At 43.4% G+C, this 20,553-nt stretch overlaps 2 protein-coding genes across 4 annotated transcripts in view; one reads left to right on the forward strand and one right to left on the reverse strand.

The window, feature by feature from the left end:
• vps13b (vacuolar protein sorting 13 homolog B) overlaps positions 1-20,553 on the reverse strand; it is a 301,321-nt gene that overhangs the window by 87,771 nt on the left and 192,997 nt on the right. For all 3 annotated transcript variants that reach the window (XM_086310380.1, XM_086310381.1, XM_086310379.1), the window contains 2 exons: positions 19,149-19,275; positions 17,685-17,828 (listed from right to left, as the gene is read on the reverse strand). In XM_086310380.1, the coding sequence (XP_086166506.1) occupies positions 17,685-17,828; positions 19,149-19,275 (271 nt within the window). The remainder of the gene's footprint in view (positions 1-17,684; positions 17,829-19,148; positions 19,276-20,553) is intronic.
• Positions 7,015-8,698, forward strand: LOC147318444 (uncharacterized). Its single transcript, XM_086310378.1, has one exon. The coding sequence runs from the start codon at positions 7,039-7,041 to the stop codon at positions 7,900-7,902; it is 864 nt and encodes a 287-aa protein (XP_086166504.1). The 5' UTR covers positions 7,015-7,038; the 3' UTR covers positions 7,903-8,698.

Here is a 20,553-nt window from a genome sequence, read left to right on the forward strand (position 1 = left end):
AATTGACCAAAGAAGGGAAGCATCGTACAGCCACAGAGACATTAAAGGCATGCTCTGGGACTTTTTACTGTGGTCTAAAAATCATTTTGCACTTCTTACAATATTGGAAATGTCTACAAAAAAAGAGCCTCACCCCAGAAAATCAAAATGTTTTGTGTAGTTACTGTGGTATTGTGTATGAAGCAGCTGAGATTTTATGCTTGGCTCCAGCTAACGGATGTCGGGAGGGTTCCAGCCGTTGTGGCAATAAAAAGCTTGCAGTGACAGATGATATAAATCTGTTGCTGGATTTCAAGTGACAATGAAAACAGGCATCTTTATTCTGCTACCAAAGAATGCCATCTTCCAAGGCTACAAAGAAGCTGCCATTAGCTACCTACCAAATCACTTGCTGGACATGTTTCCAGAACTGACATATATAGCTGGAATATCCAAATGATTTGACTTTTTGAAAAAATTCCCAAATGTGTGGAAACATTTCTAGATGCTAAGAAAAACTGTTTTGATCACAACACACAGAAGCACTTTGTTAAAGTGGAGCAGAGGCTGACGTAAGAAAAAATGAAAGAATGCAAACAGGTCTCATGTAAGCATATAAGGTGGGTCTGGTGTGTTTGACCACTACTTCACATCAAAAAAATCCCTCCTCTTATACTCTACAGGTTTGTTAGACGCAGCATGAGTAGTCAGTTACTCACCAGTTCCAACACCACAGTTACACCATGACTGAGGCCTATCCCCAGTGTTTCCCATCCATGTAAACAGGAACAACGTCAGTTTCGATTAGCTACTGCTGTCTTTTGAAACATGATGAATTGTAAAACACAGGAGACAGACCCAAGGTGTGTCCCATTCTCTCCCACCCTCATCTGCTCCAGTCTGCACATGGTTGCTATTACAGCATGTACTCTCAGCTGCCCCCTCTCTTTCTCTGCATCACTCCCTTCCACACACTCCAATGAGAATTTTAAATGTATATTATTGCTGTGGCGGAGATAGTGTTTCAAGACCTCCAGGCAAACACTAAACCCACTGGCAGCACATTAGACAGAATACTTGACTTATTAGATATTTCCTATTCTAAACAGTGTCATCAAAGGCTAAGAACAAGAGCCATATAAAACGCAGCAGCATGCCTGCCTGCCTGTTCTGTTCAACTGGGCTCATGTGTGGGGCTTCCATAGGATTGGCCTAGCCAGATCCCCTTCCTTTCTCTGCCATAATGAGGACAGGATGTGTGCATTTCTTTTCTGTAGAAATGTCAGACTTTCCAAGCAATGAGGAGGAGAGAGAAGGCAGAAAGGGCCTGGACTTGTCTCCATGTGTGTTAAGTTAAGCGAGTGAAACTTGCATTGAGGTAAGGAGGTATTTGAAAAGGTATTCAGCAAAGGCAAAACATCCCCTCCGAGGAGCACCCGACATTGGAAGGGACAAATAAGCTGCATAGCAGCTGGGAAAGAGCGAGCCAGCAGAACCTGCCAGACGCTCTTTATGCTTTTCTCCCTTCCCAAACGTAGGCTGTACACATGCATTTACAATTACAGCAAATACCCCATCTTCTCTTTAACCACCACTACTAGCAGAGTGCCCCCTAAGCAAATTTTTGGTCTATATTTAGATGTGCTTACAAGTGGAATAAGGGATGATGGGGAACACAATCAGAGCCACGCAGGAAGAGAGACAATGAAAAAACGTGCCAAATGCACAGTGTTCATAAGTTCGTGCATTCAATCAGTGTATTCACAAACATGTACGCATAAACACACATGAAGTCAGTGGCTATTCAATCACTTTAACTTGCTGCTTCTTCTTCTTGCAGCTTAGTTAGATCCCTATTGTACCTACTAACTGGAAAAAAACAGCATGTATACAAAGAAAACATATACCTCTATATGCATTAACTTTATACCAATTTATTCAATTATTGAGGGCAATAAATTTAAAATACAAACATTGACTGTAACTACAGGACCAGTCCCAGCTGGAATCCCCTTTTCCAGCTATTACTTTCTATTATATTATATAATGGCTTCACTGGAAACGCTCTTTCCAGATCCCAATGCAATCTTCCTCTGGACTTAGGTGATCGTGATCATGAACGTGCAACTACGCACACATACACATCCCTCCACACCCGAACCCCCACCAGCCAATCGTGAGGTCATCCCATCAGAGTCTCCAGGCAGAGCATTCTGGAAAATGAAGGATAATCCCCAAAGTGTGAAACCATGAGTCTCCTGAGTGCCAATCATATCACAGTGCATCTGTGTGACTCCTGACCCCATTTCTATCAGTGTAACTCAGAACAGCTTGCTAAAGAAAGGCTAAGACTCGGAAGCAAGTGTCACATCATCCAAATGCCACCCGTTCACAGTGCTGGCTGGCTAGTCAAATATGACAGCATACTTTTTACATTTGAATATCACATATGCAGTTGATGCTTTCCAGATGAATGAAAAGAAAGTTGCCATTCGGGATCAGGGATCAGAGAACATGAAAATCTGGATTTTTAAGATGGTAGGGAAGTCCATGGTAGTCGACAGGAAAGAATAAAATAAATACGATCCAAGTAACAAAGGTGACTATTATTCCTTTCAAGACGGCCCATTTAATAGCCACATATCCAAACTGTAGTCCGACTACATTCAGGTTCTTATAATACAAGGATTCCCAAAAGTTCCCAGACTGAAATGGTGCAACAGGATAAAAACCCACAAAAATAGCACTAAATGAGACTAAAATTCCTTTATCCCCAAGCAATACACTGGCCACGTTTGAAGCAGACTGGATGAATGGTTGATGAGATATGTGTAGAGCACACAGAGAGGCATACAGAGATTTCTTGATTTATTAGTGAAATGCTTCAGCTTGAATTCCTCCAGTGAATGACAGGCTGTTGCAGTAGCCATAGCAGCCAGGTGAGGTCAGCTTAGGGAACTGAGCCACTTTTCATGCATTTTTAGCAGAAAAATGGTTTATCACATTTTTCCCATGTTCTCTTGTAACTCCAGTAGAATTCCCATTGAAAAACACGGGAAGTCATTACTAAATCTTTCTGACAGCACTATTCAGTTCAGCTACTTGCTTGCAAAATGCCTACATTGAAATTAACTTCTGTATCTTGACTACATCAAAGTTTATATGTTAAGCCCCTGCTGTGCTACCCACTTTTGTTTACCAGAAGCATAAAGCTGATAGCAGGCCTCTGTGTTATTGTGCCAATGAAGGAAAACTTCAATGCAGCAATACCTCATCTTAATCAAAATAACAATAATACTTTACCACATGCCATTAGAAACCACAACTCACTTGCTTATTTTCTTGAGGAAAACAGAGGAGGGAAGACATTTATAATATGAAGTCACTGCTTTGTACGCCATAATGCAGAACAAGAAAGGGCATCAAAGGCAGTCATTTAGCACACTAAACTTTGTTTCAATAACAAAGGCAACCTGCTATGCACTTTAACTGAACCACAACAAAGAGGTAAAGGAAGGTCGTGACCCCAGAGCTCGCAAATGGATGCCGAGTGCTTCGGCGTGACTGTCGACTGTACTTTAAACAGTGTACTCCAAAGCTCAGGGCGCCAAGTGGGGCCATTTTAACAAGCTCCCTCCACCCAGTAATGCTGGTGGGTGGGTTTACTCCGCCAGGGTTTAGCAACATGTTTCTCAAAGGAACACGAGAGACAATATCCGAACCATTTTGTTTTTTCCTTCCACGCTCCAGGTCCCCAGATATCTCTCCTTACTCCATTTCTCCATCTATTGGTGTGGACCAAAGGAATAACAATGTGGGAATATTTTGCTTACCATGTCAGAGAATCTCTCGCTCCTTTGATGCCACGTGACTCACAGGGGGAAAGCAAACACTGCGGTGACAGTAATAATTTATGCATGTTGACATTCCTAAAGCACTGGGTCAGTTGGAACACTTTTCATCCGGAAAGACCGACTGGGGCAGAAGCGAGGAGATGGCTGGTCTAAACAGAGGAGCATGAAAGAGGGGCTTGTGAAACACCTAACTGAAAAAACAAAGGAAAGATGAACCGACAAGAACATGAATACAGAGATGATGTTCTTTGGTTTCCAGCTGCCCTATAGTTTGGAAAAGCTCTGGCCCAGAAACAAAGATGCGAAATGATAAAGGCGGGAGAATGGAAAGAACAACTGTAAAGAGAGCGAGTTAATGTAGTCCATCTGGGGAACTACAGTTTGCTTCTCAACAAAGACCTGGCTCTGGAAGATGTGGCGACCAAAGCCTCTGTTTTATAATTGAACTTCAAAAACGTTTTTCTCTCATGCCTGCTCACGACATTAGCTTGCTTACAAATATTTTGCTACAAATAGAATGCAGATTGCCATTGCTTAGTACATCAGAGCAGCATCCAGAGCGCTGACATTACGCAGGCTACAGTAGTGTGCTCAACACGTTGAGTTTAAGCCCGAGGCCTTCCCAGTGTGACTCCAGGCCCTTGGAGAAGCTCGCCAAACCCACCGTGCCCCGCTCCAAATCTCTGGCAATCAAGAATGATTTAAAAAGTTTGACAGATACCACCCTTAAAGCTCAACAGGAGATGTATTGCTTCAGTCACCCCCGTCAGATCCACCATCTAAACCCAAATCCTCACAATTATGTCGCACCAATCAAATCTACTGCTTAGGTTAGGGGTGACTATGAGGACGTGCAGGAATTACCCCATATCGCAACAATAGCACAAGCTCTTTATATAATCAGGATGCAATGCAGTTGCCTAACTCGCCGAAGGAAGCTGTTATGACCCAGTGATGTGTTTGTTGGTGTTGTGCCTCCCACCGGAGGATGGTGGCGGTATTTTCCCTTTTTTCTCTCCTAGGAGGTGGACACCTGGGCGTGGCTGCTAGGTATCTGGGTGGAGTCTCTACACACCTTCCGACTGGATAATTGATGGACCACCTCCAGTACTTAACGTCCGGATGACAGTCACCTGGGAGTGCTGTTTGGAACCCTGTTGACTCGGTCACAGAGTTGTGTGTTGTGTCATTGTAGTGCAGGCTGGAGTATTCACGTGTACCTCTAGCCTTGCCATGTAAATAATTGTAAATAAGTTAACCAGTGGCGGTCACTTTTTTTGTTCCTTTGCTGTATAACTTTCACTGTCGCAGCCTAGTAGGCGTGAGAAGCCGTTTTCTTTTGTTGAACAAGTTTTCTCCTGTTTTTCGTTAGATAGTTAGGTAAGTGACTTGTCTTTTGTTTTGGCTTCTTTTTATTTTGGTGTAGGGAAGACTAGGGATTGTTTTATAGGGAGTTTTGTTTATTGTTTTGGCATTGCTCACTGCTGATGAAAATAAATGGCTGCTTAAATACTTAAAAAAGGTGTCGTTGTTGGGGTTTGTGCGTGGGTGGGAAGTGAGTGGGGCAAACTATTTGTTACGTTTATTTACTTGCCGGGACCAGAACGTAACATATTGGGGGCTCGTCCCTTTGGTGGTTCTTTTTGTGGCTTGTTTTCTTGGTTGGCGGTTTTTTCTTGTGTGGGGGGTGTGTGTGTGTGTGTTAGGATGGAGTTTAAGTTGGGGGACTTCACTCTGAGCCCGTCTGCGGAGAAGTTGGACAGGTGTAAAAAGGCTGACCTCTTGCTTGTTGCTGAATTCTTTGATGTGACTGTGCCGTTGACTGCGAAGAAGAAAGAGCTTAGGGAGCTCCTGTGTGTCCAGTTGACGGACAGGGGGTTGTTTGGTGAGCCGGGTCCTGCAGGGGGGGTTGAGCTGGGGGCTGTTGCTGGTGTTTCTGCCCCACTGAAAAATCTCCCTTTTCCACCTAGCCCTTCTGTGGAGGAGCTGCGGTTAACGCTGCGCATTAAGGAGGTGGAGCTAAAGAAACAGCAGTTGGAGGTGGACGCTATGCACTTGAGGATCAGGGCTCTGGAGGTAGAGAGGGGAGCCTCTGTGTCTGCCAGCCCTCCTGTACCTCGGTTAGCCCCGCAGTCACCGTCCCCGCAGGTACCCTCCCCGGAGTCATCATCCCCGCAGATACCCTCCCCGGAGTCATCATCCCCGCAGTCGCCATCTCCGCAGCCACCGGCCCCGATGCCAGGTGGTGGCTTTGATGTGAGTAAACACATCAAAATGGTGCCGGCGTTTCGGGAAACTGAGGTGGATTCGTATTTCACAGTGTTTGAACGTATCGCAGGTGCGCTGCACTGGCCAAAGGATGTGTGGTCTCTTTTACTCCAATGTAGATTGGTGGGGAAAGCTCAAGAGGTATGCACCGCTCTTTCTCTGGAGGACAGTTTTGACTATGATACGGTGAAGGCTGCTGTCCTGCGCGCTTACGAGCTTGTGCCAGAGGCTTACAGGCAGAGATTTAGGAATGGGAAAAAATCCGCCAACCAGACCTATGTGGAGTTTGCCAGAGAAAAGAAAACTCTGTTTGATAAGTGGTGTCATGCTAGAGCAGTAAACACCTTGAATGACCTGCGTGAATTGGTGACGTTGGAAGAGTTCAAAAACCAACTACCAGACACTGTGGTAACCTACTTAAACGAACAGAAGGTTACGACTCTCGCCGCTGCTGCTATACGGGCTGATGAGTTTGTGTTGACACACAAAGTGGTGTTTTCGGTTCCTGCTCACAGTTTTCCGTCTTCCAGTAGCCCGCCCAGATGGTCTCCAAGGGGCACCCGCCGTGCCATCCCCTCATCCATTGAGAACCGCGTGTGTTTTTTTTGCCATGAGCAGGGACACCTTATTGCGGTTTGCCCTGCTCTGAAGAGAAAAGAAATGACCAGGGAGGGTACATCTCCTTCCCCAATAAACCTTCTACAGACAAACTCTCCTACTTGGGGGGAGGTGATGGCACCCGAAAATGATAAAGTAGATAAGGAGTTTAAGCCGTTTGTGTCAAACGGCTTTGTTTCCTTGATAGGAGAAGATCGGCGGACTCCTGTCAGTATTTTGCGAGACACTGGTGCGAAACAGTCGCTCATTCGTGAGGGGGTCTTACCGTTTTCAGCTCAATCCTGTTGTGGGGGCGGATGTGTTAGCCTGGGGAGTTAGGATGTGTGTAATACGGGTTCCTTTACACTTGGTGCAGCTTTCGTCTCAGTTTTTGTCTGGTGAGGTTAAGCTTGGGGTGCGACCCCAGTTACCGGTTGCAGGTATTGACATCATCTTGGGAAACGATCTAGCTGGCGGCACAGTTTTTCCGTCGCCAGAAGTAGTCGATATACCACTTACAGATAACAGTGGTTTCGATCGTGCCACATCAAAGGCTGTTCAAACCGTCAGTGTAACGACATTTAGGCAGAGGAGAGGTGCGAGTGGATCCCAGCAACAGCAGCAGCAGAATAGGAGGCAGCCCAAGGGGACGAGAAGAACAAATATTCAAACCACAAGGGTCGCTGAAGCCACCATGCAATCAGACCCAAGTAGATTCACTTTTCAGGACAGTCAGCAGCAAAATGCTGAAACCAGGCCACCTGCTAGAAAAAGACAAGGACCTCGACGGCATAGGGACCGCAGAAGAGGCCAGCTGATGGTGGCTAATGCTCCATCTCCCACCCTTAAATTTGACACAGACTTTGATTTTGATTCCTCCAACGCGCAATTCATTAAGGAGGCGCTTGAGAAGAAGTTACAGGAGGGGCTGAATCTAAAAGATGGGAATTCTGAGGGAAGGGAAAAGGAGGGGCTGCAGCTGAGTTCAGGGGAGGATCATTTTGGTCCAAAGTGCTACTATGACAAAGCAAAGTTTTTCTTTGACAACATCTCATCTGATAATGGGCTCAGACTGACGTGGGCAGAGGAGCGAAAGAGCAATCTGGAGACTTTTGGTGTCCCTGGGCGGTTCCTGAGGGGCCAAGGATTCAGAGGTGGACGCCAGTGTTTTGGGGGCGGGTGCAGTGCTCGTGCAGGAGGATGAAAATGGCATTGACCACCCAGTCTGTTTCTTTTCTAGAACATTTCTAAAACAGCAACCGGCGCCTCATGCGTTGGTCCTTACTCCTACAGGATTTCAACATTGAGATCCGATATATAAGAGCTTAGAGAATGTTATGGCTGATGCCCTCTCTAGGTCGTAAATCAAACATCTTTGTGTGGGGTTGGATGTTTGATTTTTTTTGGGTGGGGGAAACTGTTATGACCCAGTGATGTGTTTGTTGGTGTTGTGCCTCCCACCGGAGGATGGTGGCGGTATTTTCCCTTTTTTCTCTCCTAGGAGGTGGACACCTGGGCGTGGCTGCTAGGTATCTGGGTGGAGTCTCTACACACCTTCCGACTGGATAATTGATGGACCACCTCCAGTACTTAACGTCCGGATGACAGTCACCTGGGAGTGCTGTTTGGAACCCTGTTGACTCGGTCACAGAGTTGTGTGTTGTGTCATTGTAGTGCAGGCTGGAGTATTCACGTGTACCTCTAGCCTTGCCATGTAAATAATTGTAAATAAGTTAACCAGTGGCGGTCACTTTTTTTGTTCCTTTGCTGTATAACTTTCACTGTCGCAGCCTAGTAGGCGTGAGAAGCCGTTTTCTTTTGTTGAACAAGTTTTCTCCTGTTTTTCGTTAGATAGTTAGGTAAGTGACTTGTCTTTTGTTTTGGCTTCTTTTTATTTTGGTGTAGGGAAGACTAGGGATTGTTTTATAGGGAGTTTTGTTTATTGTTTTGGCATTGCTCACTGCTGATGAAAATAAATGGCTGCTTAAATACTTAAAAAAGGTGTCGTTGTTGGGGTTTGTGCGTGGGTGGGAAGTGAGTGGGGCAAACTATTTGTTACGTTTATTTACTTGCCGGGACCAGAACGTAACAAAGCGTTCAAAAGACGGCACAAGACAATTTCTAGATTAACACCACAAGTGTGTTAGTGAAAACAAACAAAGGAGGGAAAGCGGCCCGACCGTCATGATGCAAGTATTCAGAAATGATACACAGACTCTCTCTGCTCATCCGACATAATCTCTTGGCTGCAATCAGACACTGCTGAACAGACTTTATCACCAAATGCTTCCATCATTAATAATGAACATGATACAAGATAAACTAAATAAGCAGAGTTACAAAAGTGAAATTTTAAAGCTAAATGGAGGACTTGGCAGCTCGAACACCGCTGATAAATGTCGCCTGATGGCCTTTATGCACTTAATATGAAAACATACCGACTCCCGTCCGATATACCTAAACAACTGCACCCAGGCTCGTAACATTTTACAGGGTACCTGTTTACAATAACTTGAAGGCCAGATGAGGGGGAAAAAACCATGATGAGAAGTCACAGTGAGACAGAAGCACCCTGGGGTCTGTCTTTTCTCTGAGCCGCTATGATCCTAGCCCCCACAGCAGCAGAATATTCATCAGACGTACTTTTCTTCTGTTTTTCCACAGGGATGGAGCAGAGCACAACTGGCTCTCGTTAGCCCTCACCATCCCTGTTTATTTTTGAGATCTGTGTGGGAGCAATTTTCTAATCTAAAATACAGGCTCCAGTATATACCAAAAGTCCCTGAGTGAGGTGAGATTAACGGTGGTCAAAGTTGTTTCTGAAAGTGGGCATAAAAGTCCCTTTCGCTGAGCTACTGTGAGACATCTCGGAGCTTGACTTTAGATGTTAGACCAGTGGTGTCTCTGTGAAGACACTGGCAGCGATTTTGCGTTCTTGACACATCTCATCGCTCGTTACATTTTCACTGGCAAAGCAAAGTGTGACACGCACCGTCGCTCATGGTCTCACAATAAAGAATAAAGCAGCAAAGTACCTTAAGATTTCTCATCCGAGGTTTTGGCCATACATCATTAGCTTTGGCGCTATGTTTTCAACAAACAAACAACAAAAGAAACCTCAAACTGCATTGTCTTCAGCATGACCTTGGCGGTTCAAGAAAGCAAATGTCTAAGAGACTTCAAAAAGCTGCAGAAATGCCTTTCATTAAGTCGTGGAGTGTTCTTCTGAAACTTGTGCTGCCTGCCAGCCATCTCTGTATTCTCTGCTATAGTTACAAGTTTGTGAGCAGAGAGTAACAGCAGGGGAAAACAACAGAGTCCTGAGGTGATGTGAGGCTGTTTGGAGCAGGACAGGGTGGGAGGTGTAGGAGGCAGATGCTCACCAGGTGGTCTTATACAAGATTGGGAGCGATGCTGCTGTGATCAGCTCACGCTCCAGGAAGCCCGCACATACACGCTCACAATTTCGAAAAGAGACACAGTAAGAGCGCACCGCTTCATAAGTGAGGAGACACACACAAATATGCACTTAAGACTGCACTGAAAACTCAAAAGTGGCATGAAGACAAAAACAATCCTGGCTCTCTGTCTATTTACAGCAGGAGGATTGAAGTAATCTTCCTGTAATTTGTGCCTGGATTAGCTACGAGGGTCGAGTGAGACAAAAGCTCTCGGGTTCTGCATGTTAGGCTCTCAAAGGAGAATTATGTAAGACCCCCTATCCCCTGACTTGGCTGACCAAGAAGGACCCTGATAATGGAAACATACTGTAGAGGACAAGGCTAAACTAACAAAAAAAATGATCTGCAGACAGAAAAATGAACATGAACGTAGCTCAAAGGCTCATTTTAGGAGAACAAACAATTTCACATGTTCAAAGTAATGATAAACTGACTGCATGGATGGCTGGGGGGATTCAGAAGCAGCTTACATGGAAGGAAACACCTGTGTGAGGGGGCATCTGGTGATTCATTTTTGACATGTACACTGGAGCTCATCCAAGAAGACAAACTGAAGCAGGTGAAGTACAAAATCAAGCCCACGTCCTGATTATTTAAACCATCTGAGCTACGTTTTTCAGTTGTGTCTCCGGTGACTACATGGAACTTACCCGTGCATATCTGTCATTACCTTGACTTCATGTGGGTTTTACACGCTGCTATCAGGTTTCAGTTCCAGTCGCAAACTTAAACATATTCAGTTCACAAATGTACTGATAGATAACAGTTCTTGTATACATGGAATAATGCTCGGTTCCTCCATCACTAACATTAAGAACACATGTGGCACAATAACTCACGCCATAATGCAGTACACATTACAACTACTCTCGTCGCTGAATGACCTCTTGTGAATCTTTCAATTAACTGAATTAAGGATGTCGCATTTTGTTTTAGCAGAACTCAATGCTTCTGCAGACCATAACGCAAAAAGACAAGAAAGAAAAAGGAGAATAACAAAGACACTACACACTCACACTTTTATTGCAATGTTCGAGTTACTTAATCTTCCCCATCACCTGTTTTTCTAGGTGGAATCTTGCTTTTACAGGTGGATGGAAGAAAAAATACCCCCACAACTATTTCCTCTTTTCACTTCACTGGACAAAAATTCTGTGTTTTTACACTGAACAAAATCTACCATAGTGTCTGCTAGCTGGCCTGCACATTGCTTTTACTAGTCCCCTGGGTTTATGACCCTGTTTCCCTTGCAGGCAGAGAGAGAGGGCACTCCTGCTCACCTGAGTTGTCACTCGATCTCTGGGTTCACGGCGGGGGCCTCCTGCCTTTCCTCAAAGGCACCATTTGTTTCCCTGCTCTAACAGAATTCCGAGCTTTGTGATTTTATCTGGAGTTTTCACGCCAATTTTGCCAAAACCGATTGAGGAGAGAGCAAATTCAGCTGCTACTGATCTCAAATAGATTGAGTTTCCAAGGGGCCAATTTAAGAATGTGCCACGGTTATGCTCTGAGAAGAAGGTTGGTTGGAGTGCAGAGGCTGAACAGGGAAGGTGAGCTGTTATGACTGGCTGTCAATTAGCAGTTGATTCACACAGAAGGGTCAGTTAGACACAGGGAAAAAAAGAAAAAGATATGGTTTCATAACAAAAGAAGGGCAGCAAGATGAACATTGGCTATGAAAATATGTATGTTTAAGATAAGCTGAGACGACACTTACTTTACAGATCTAAGGCAGCCAAAATGGAAAAGGAGACAGCTGCACAAGGAGCTTTATTTATTATTCCTCTCAGCAGCAACCGGGCGAATGAAAATAGTGCTAAGCAGGATGGGAAAAGGTCAGGGTGAAAGGAATCTGGCCCTCAGAGAGGGTTAATAGCCAGGTTGACTGGTTAAGAGCTGACCTCTCAGGAACATCAGCTCCCAGCTTTACAGACAAATTCTTTGGACGGAGACAGGAATCAAAGCAAACACCACATTCAGACGCTGTACTCATCTTTGAACATTTCTTCCTTACTCTCTTCCTTCTTCTCTCATTTGGCAAACCTCTCTCAAGCTGTCTCCACTGTCTGCTCTGTTACCTTTCCATGCTTTAGATTTTTACCCTCATTTCATGTCTCCTTATTTCTGTTGGCCAGCAGAGCACTGAAAAGATCCTCTGACACCTTACTGTCCTGGAAAGATCAGAGGTCAAGAAAGATAATCGAGTTCTCAAAGCTCAACAGCTACAAGACAATATGAAACACTCATCACAAAGAGGAGTGGCTTGGGAAACGGTTTACTTTAAACATATACAGACGAGGATTCGGCCGCAGGTCGCTCGCTGAGCCAAGCTTGTCAACAGCACCGTGGCTAAGATAAGCTGTCCTACGTGCTTTTGACATCCAGCTAACACTCCTACGTGAAAGAGAGCTATATACAGGCCATCAAGCTTCCACGCTCCCACAGTAACATTTAGCAGTATTTGGTAAGAGTGAGTTACTTTTATTTGGTTATTATACTTAACATTATGCAAAATTCTCAAGATATTTGAAAGGATGACCTGTCACAGAACTGTATTCTGTTTGCTCATGTAATCCCAGACTAATGGGAGCTCTGAGGAGGCCCCATCACGAAACAGTATGGCACATCAGTATACATGACACTATGACATTTTATTTTAAACCATAAAACACACTAAACTCGTTTTTTTTTATAAGGGACAGTTTTTAAATCTAGTAAGTGTAGTTGAGTGTGGCTGTGTGGACAATTATTTCAGGAAAAAAAAGCCACTATGCCTCCTTAAGGGTAGACATTTAAGACTAAACAGATGTAACAGCACAGTATTATTGTCTCCAGAGGAGGAACCCTGCCCAATAGCAGCCATTTAGTCCAGTAACTAGCTAGCTATGGAAGAGCCAACACTCTTCCAGCAAGCAGACGTGCCAGTTCCACGATGGAGAAAAGATTGAATGGGATAGACAGTGTGGGAAAGAAAGTTGGACAAGGTAAACAGAGAGAAGGCAATAATGGGTGACTGGGAACTTGATGTATTTTCTAGGATTTATACTTCAGACAGTCCAACCTGATAACATCTTGTAAACCTGTATACAACCCTTTACATGTTTGTGTGTGCACTGGCATCAGTGGGGATATATGTGTGTTTGTTTGTGTGTGTGTGTGTGTGTACATGAGTGTTGGAGGAAGTCTAAATCCCCGTTTCCCATGCGTGTAATCATCCCAGGATGAGGTGGAAGATGAAGCCGACCGGGACTTCCCCTGCACCAGAGGGTATTTTCCTCTAACACTGTGGTACGAGCACATGGCTGACCCGGGCTGCCTCTGTATGTGCTTTTTTTACTATGTGTGTCTGTGTGTGTGTGAAAGAGAGTGATAAAAATAAAAAAGTATTATTATCACTGCTAAAATAATATGTTTGCTTATTACTGTAGCAAGCGTATAAAAGGCACACAGTAAAATCAGAAAATGATACAGAATAACTGAAAGACTGTCAGGAACAAACTTGCACACTTTCACACACTGTCATCTAAATCTTTTACTCTGTCTTCTAGAGAACAAATAACGTCATAGCAGAGCTGACACACACACACACACACACACACACACACACACACACACACACACACACACACGGGTCAGCTGTTCAGTCATAAAGAACCATTAAGAGTCCTGGCTCCCAAATAAAAGCAGAATACAGTTACCATGTTGAGAATGTGGAAACAATGTGTATGACAGAGTGTGTGTGTGTGTGTGCGTGGTATGGGTCTGCATTTCTGTGTTGCTTGGTGACACAGCTGATGACATAGCAGTGAGATAAGTACCACAAACTGCTCCATCATCTATTCATAGCTCCCTGGCTGAGGGTCCTCCTGCTGCCTAAACTGAACTCAGCCTCACTTTATCATCATTAACATCGAGCACAAAAAATGATGGATCATAATGCTGCAATAAACATCCCTACGATGAAGTGATTCAAGGAGCAACACATCTGCTTATCTAGTGCTTAGAAATCAGCTGTTCGGTCATAAAGAAGCACATGTTTTGCATCTCAATCATTTTAAGTGGAAACTGGTAACTGTCGATAAAGCACAATAAGAGGGTATGAAAGAGATTATGAGAAAATAAAAATCTAACATGTATGTATGCATGGAAAGGCCATTACAATGTGTATGTGTGGACAGACTCCTTTGAACACAGCACAGTGTCTAGAAATGACTGAAATCACACACAACACTTGAACGCGCTGCCTGAACGAGTGTCTTGCCTCACCACTGCCAGGGAACCCAAAAGCCCCTACAAAACAAATTCATTAACCAAGACAATAAAACACAGCTGTGAGGGGCAATGGAACCGTTTGAAATGAGTGCCTGGGATTGTGGAGAATCTGTTCAAGACAAACAGCATGCTAAGAAAAAAGAAAAAAAATCAGAGGAAAGGATTTGGAAATAAGAGAGAGTGAGTAAAGAGCAGTGTTTAATTTAAACTCTAGCTGGGGACAGTGCTGACTGTGAGAACGGAGATGGTTTGTTGGAGCACAACAAAAACAACTCCCCTGTACCAGATGCTTGAGTTCTGGGACCTGGTTTTAATTTAATCTTTTGAACAGGTTGTATAAAATAAGAACAAACAAAAAATGCCAAATTCTATAAATATCATTACTGAAGCTGGGATTGAATTAAAAAAAGACATTCCAAATCCAGTTTCTAATACTGTGGAAATTACAAATGGAAAGACATCTGAACTTTATTACATGAAACCTGAAGATTGTTGACTCTACCTGTTCTTAACCCACACTCTGAACACTGTCAGGGTATGTACTTCTGATATTCTATGATGACAGTGGGTGAAATGTGTTAGCAGGGGGTGGGAGTGGGGCCTAAATGCCTTAGTTCAAAACACCACTAGAGGGCTCTGCAGCTTGAGAAATGGGTTTTTGTAGTACACACCAGACCTGATCATGTCTAAGTCATACTAACCTCCCTGTTGAAGGGCCAAGCAGCCGGACAGACTCAGCTGCCAAAAGACTTACGACACTGAGATAGATGGAGGTACAAATAGTTTCACAGAATGTCCAAAAAAGTCAAAGCCAGACCACATTTATTCAGTATAACCTCCGAGCTCTGCAGCTGCACAGAGGTGAAGACACACTGACTGAGCTCACTGTTAATGATACTGTTATGCTGTGTAATGTCACTGCTATAAAACAGTAAGGCACACTGTATCATGCATATGACATAAATAAGGTAAAAGCAGAAAAGTCATAATAGCCTCCCCTTGTTAATAACTGTGACCAAAAGAATTTAAAAATGCATGTGTGGAAATACATGAAAAAAACATGAAAGCTGAACCATCACAAATACATCTAACTTCTCAAAAAGCAGTGATTGATATTACATCATTCTGGACCTTGTGGGTAATTTCTACTTCACCTAATCCAGATGAAAAAAGAGAAGTAATAAAAACAGTCGGATGCATATTTTTGCACAAAAAATTGACAGCTCCTAAACTTGTATAAACTAGGAAAAAGCCTGGGGGTAAAAACATAAACACAGCGGCTACTGTCACAGTGTCCTTAACATTATTTGGAATCTCATCTCCTCCAGCTGGAGAAGCTCAACAAGAAAACCAAATTCACAGAGGAATGTTTCGGGTGCATGTCAGGACTGCACTGTGAGCCAAGGTGTTGCAAAGCTGAGCAAAACTGATGCTACATCATACATTACGTTGCATTACATTTCATTGCTTTTAGAGATTAATGGAAAAAATAAACCGTGATCAATCCAATTTAAATCACCCTTCTTGAAGGGTGAACCCTAACAATTTTTTTTTTTTGGGGGGGTGGATAACATATTGCAGTTTTCAAACAGTTGCCAATAGTCCTCCCAGAATAGCTGCTTAAATTTCTCATCCTGCCTTGAACCTGGATGAACCCTCTGTAGCCGTTAGCTGCCCCTCAACAGAATCAAGCCATGAATCATTACAAGTCAAGGGTGAGGGCTCAGAGATCACCCAAATCAAGACCAGATGCACAGCAGGCACCTCCCATGGTCTTACCGTGCAAGTAACAAATGAAGAACAAAAAAGAAATAAGGAAACTTCACACTGCGCCTTTCTCTTATCCATTTCTACACGGTTGTATTAGTCCAAGTTGTCCTAATCCATTTTAGATTGTACAGTGATTACATGATTACAAAGTTTAACTTGTTACTTTGCCTGAGAAAGCCTACTTCAGGTTACAGAGGCCTTTATCTGCGTCATCTGACGCAGTCATTGCACTTAAGCACACATCGTCCCATAAAGAATGTTAAGAGGAGATAACAGTAAAATCACTATCAACTCACTTCACTTCATCCCATTACCCCCGTTCTTCTTTCCCCTGTCCCCTTCCCTCATCTACAACTCCCATCCTCACCACAGCTGGTAAATATTTTTATATTGTGTTCCATTAGAAAGCTTCATTAAGCGGTCAGACGGGGCAAATGGCGCCTGGGAGCTCCCTGTCCTGTAAACAATAGGAAGGGCCCTGAAAGCTGCAGCTGAGCAGAGCGCAGTAAACTAAGCCCACATTAGAGAACAGCCTTGCTCTGAGTGAGTAAATATTTAAATGTGTTGGATTCACCCAAAATAGTCACGGCTAATAGTTAAGAGCACAGTATTGGGAAATAATAATGATAGATTTTTGAGCAAACAAGCATTGCGCTGCTCAATGATTAGTAATTGGCTTCATGTGAACTTGTGGCAGACTAGTGGGTAAAAATTAATAAGCCATAATTGTATCAACAAAGTGATCTTTTGGCAGATGTACAGTATCCAGCTAATGTCAGCACAGCACATATCTACAGGAAAAGTTCCTGAAATAAAAAGAGTTGTTAGTCACACATGACTTCAGGTTTGTTACACCGAAGAAACAAAGCTTTAGTATTACAGAAACCATAGTTAAACTACTCAGATAACCTTACTCCAGCTAAAATGTCCATACTATGTATGTATGTAGCTTTGTTTGTCAGTATGTAAGTGCCCATATGGACCAAGACGTTTGTGTTGTGCATGAATGTGTGAGTCAAAATTCCACCTGATGTCACTGTGACCTGTGTTGCATATGTTTATGTGAGCACTAGTTGGTGTGATTTCACCCACAGTCTACAGGACCAAAGGAGCCAGGCCAGGATCAGGAGCCCAACCAAGTGCATGCTCATTCTTTAATATTCATGGGTATGAGGGATCACTGCAAATCTGTCCTCCAGTGCTGACATGTGCTGTCCTCAGACATCTCGGGGAGAGGATTCAGTGCAAACCACCTGAAGCCACTCACTAGATTTGACTCCTCTAAGTTAAATTGAAACCAAAATGGAGGAGATCCAGAATCGCAAGCAGTGTGAGATTATGCTTACAGACACAGGACTTTCAGGTAGACAGAAGCACTGAGAACTGTGTATTGCTGCACAGGCTGACTGTTTAAACATCTTTAAGTTTAAACAGGGGGTGGTTTTGATTTTGTATGTAGTGCTGGAACGTCACTATAATGTACCTCAAAGCCTTTCTCTGGAGCGTCCATCCCCACCATGTTGTCTCTGAGAAGCTGATGAAGGAGGTGGACCTGAGCAATACTGAGGTAGAAATCCAGACTGCTAGTCACATTAACCTCCAGAGAGTGGCCACACACCACCACCTCCTAGAGAAAAAAGGGAGTTAAAAAAAAGGGGGGGGGGGACAAAATGAACAGAAGAAGTAGGAGGAGAGAACAGGAAATGCATTGAAAACATCTTTTGTAACTTGTATACGCTTCTATTTACTTTCCATCTCCTCACTATCTTTGTATCTTTACTTAAGTCTGTCTCTTCTTCCGCTCTTCCCTCTGTGCTCTCTGGGGTCCCACCCACAGCCAGCAGTTCAAAACTCAGGCTGGAGGTTACATCTAAAAGGATATTACTCACCAACACTGTGGACTGAACCACACACACGCACACATGGCAGACCTAGCGCAATAACCCACAAAGGGTATTGCCACTGTTTTTAAATTTTATTTTGTCAATTCTGAGCTTTAAATTAAAGTCACTACTGTCTTTTTTCTCATTTAGATTTATAGTAACATAAGAAGTGCATTAACATTATAAATATTAGTAGTTCTGTTAGCGGTCAAAGTGACTGGTTGAACATGTTAAGGTTACAATAACAGTTACAGAATAGCCTGGCGAGGAACCACATACTGCTATAATACATTCAATACATTAATGATTCATTAGCAATAGCTTTTACATTTGTGTGGGAACCATGCATAAATCTGCTAACAGTAGTTAGCGGTTAGACAAAATGAATATGATTTTTATTATAGAAATTGTTCTACACGACTTAGTTCAAAGTTGTGTTTTGTTGTTCCTGGCTCTGAGTTTCCATATCTGAGGGAGTTACACAAATCACATTGAGAGAGAGAGAGAGTGTGTGTGTGTGTGTGTGTGTGTGTGTGTGTGTGTGTGTGTGTGTGTGTGTGTCTAAGCACAAACTATGGATTAGCTGTTATGCATTGTCAAGGGGCACGTTAGCGTGGTCGGATGAGGCATCAAAGAGGCAGGAAGTCTCAGAGAGCGGTGCCAGAAAACATCAGCTGTATAAGCAGAAAGGTTTGAACTCTCGGGGTCAAAAACCTCCCATTACATGGTGGACGGCCGATTCCTAATGAATAAGTTACTGTACGTTAGGAGGAAAATGTAAATACTTTTGACATCTCACATAATCAATGTCTATTTTCATATGAGCAACGGATTGTGAGAGTAATGGCTGCAGTCGTAGTTGTAACAGGTCGTGGTCAAAGGGCACAAGAAGAATCTTTGTCTATTCTCAGACTTAAACTTTGACGTTTCGATATAATTTTCCCTAGTTCCGGGGGATTTTAACTTTTCTACAGTGCAGAGACATTTTCATTCAGAAAATCTGAATACTCTCTACAGAAATAATTCATGCGCAGTATTTCATGTAGCGCTGAGTGGATGCTCACCTCTGTCTGTCCACTGTCAGGGGACAGGTTCTTGCTGAAGATGATAGCTGGAGCAGCAGTGACCCGGACAGAGAAGTCAGTCAGGATCGGCGTGAGGATGGCCCGGCGCTCCTGGTGTCTCCGGATGCTGTACAGAGATCAGACACCTCATCAACTACTATTTTGCTACTGTTGTTCTCAACCATGAAAAATGTATTCAAGCTTTTGTATACCTTATAGAAACCTAAAGGACTTTTTATCTTCACTAAAACTCCCCTCCTTTTGTTTACTAATATCTTTTCATGGTTAGTACTTAAAAAATCTTTGTGAGACCGTCCCATCTGCCTGGGGATGGCACGTCCACACCACACAGTTGAAACCACAAAAAGTCTTCACAACAGAGTTTTATTGTCGTGCTGACAGGCAAACATGCATTTCAAGGCTGTTCTAGGTTTTAAGATTCAAAGCATTAGAGGAAAAGCTAAACTTGACAACAGAGACTTCAAAATTGATCTTCCCCTCGTATAAACGATCTGTAAGGTTTTTGCCATCACTGAGATTTTTTACATTTCTTCTTTTACGCATTTTAGTTGCAAGCTTGAACAGAGACTGAGTGAGACAAGTCTCATTTGGGAACAGCTCTTAATTGTATACACACGAACGAGCTGAAACCTTCTCATATCAACTCTCCATTTCACTAATGTTCATTCCCACAATCAAGTCATATTTGTGGGAACATTTGTTAGCAGTAAAACAAATATACAAGTGGGCTTTATAAGGTGGTGTTAATTGCCACATCTGCTGCTATTAAAACAATCAAGCAGTACAGCTTCCAATATTTATAGTTGGCTGGGATTATAAAAGGCCCAGTTTCTAGGTGGCCTTGAGTACAGTTCTTAACCAGAAACAATATCATATTCACTTCTGCTACACAAATGTGCATTACCAGTGCCCTTAAGGGATTATTTTCTGACACATTTCTTTGAGTGGGGAGTTCGAGGGAGGACTAATTCAGAGGTGAAATGATCTGTGAGGCCAATTGGTGTTGGCTAATCTCCCTTCAGACGGGGATTGAAACAATGAGTGTCTCGTTGCAGGGGACAGGTGCTATCATTCACCAGCAAGGCTAGGAGCCCCGAAGCTCAGTTTACCAGTATTATGGAAGTCTCTGAGTGGGCTGGAGAATCCTGTGGTTCTGTGTATGTGCGCGTGCCTTTCAATGGGGTCATTACAAAAACAAAATATGGAAAGATTGACTTTTGTTTCATTCAGTGGGACGCAGAATAATCAGTAAATTGGAATATCAGTGGCATGAACAAAAGGGAAGCCTGCACTGGGCGACTGATAGGAGGGGCGATGGGAAGAGTTCGCAGCTCTGTGACACAAGGTCTTTCCTAGCCAGCAACTACAAACTGTGATGAGGACA

The sequence above is a fragment of the Aulonocara sp. 'chitande type north' Nkhata Bay genome, linkage group LG11 (genome assembly GCF_057382095.1).
Source record: "Aulonocara sp. 'chitande type north' Nkhata Bay isolate Kocher_YH1m ecotype deep benthic linkage group LG11, A_spYH_male_GT1.1, whole genome shotgun sequence".
In the NCBI taxonomy this organism is placed as follows: domain Eukaryota; kingdom Metazoa; phylum Chordata; class Actinopteri; order Cichliformes; family Cichlidae; genus Aulonocara; species Aulonocara sp. 'chitande type north' Nkhata Bay.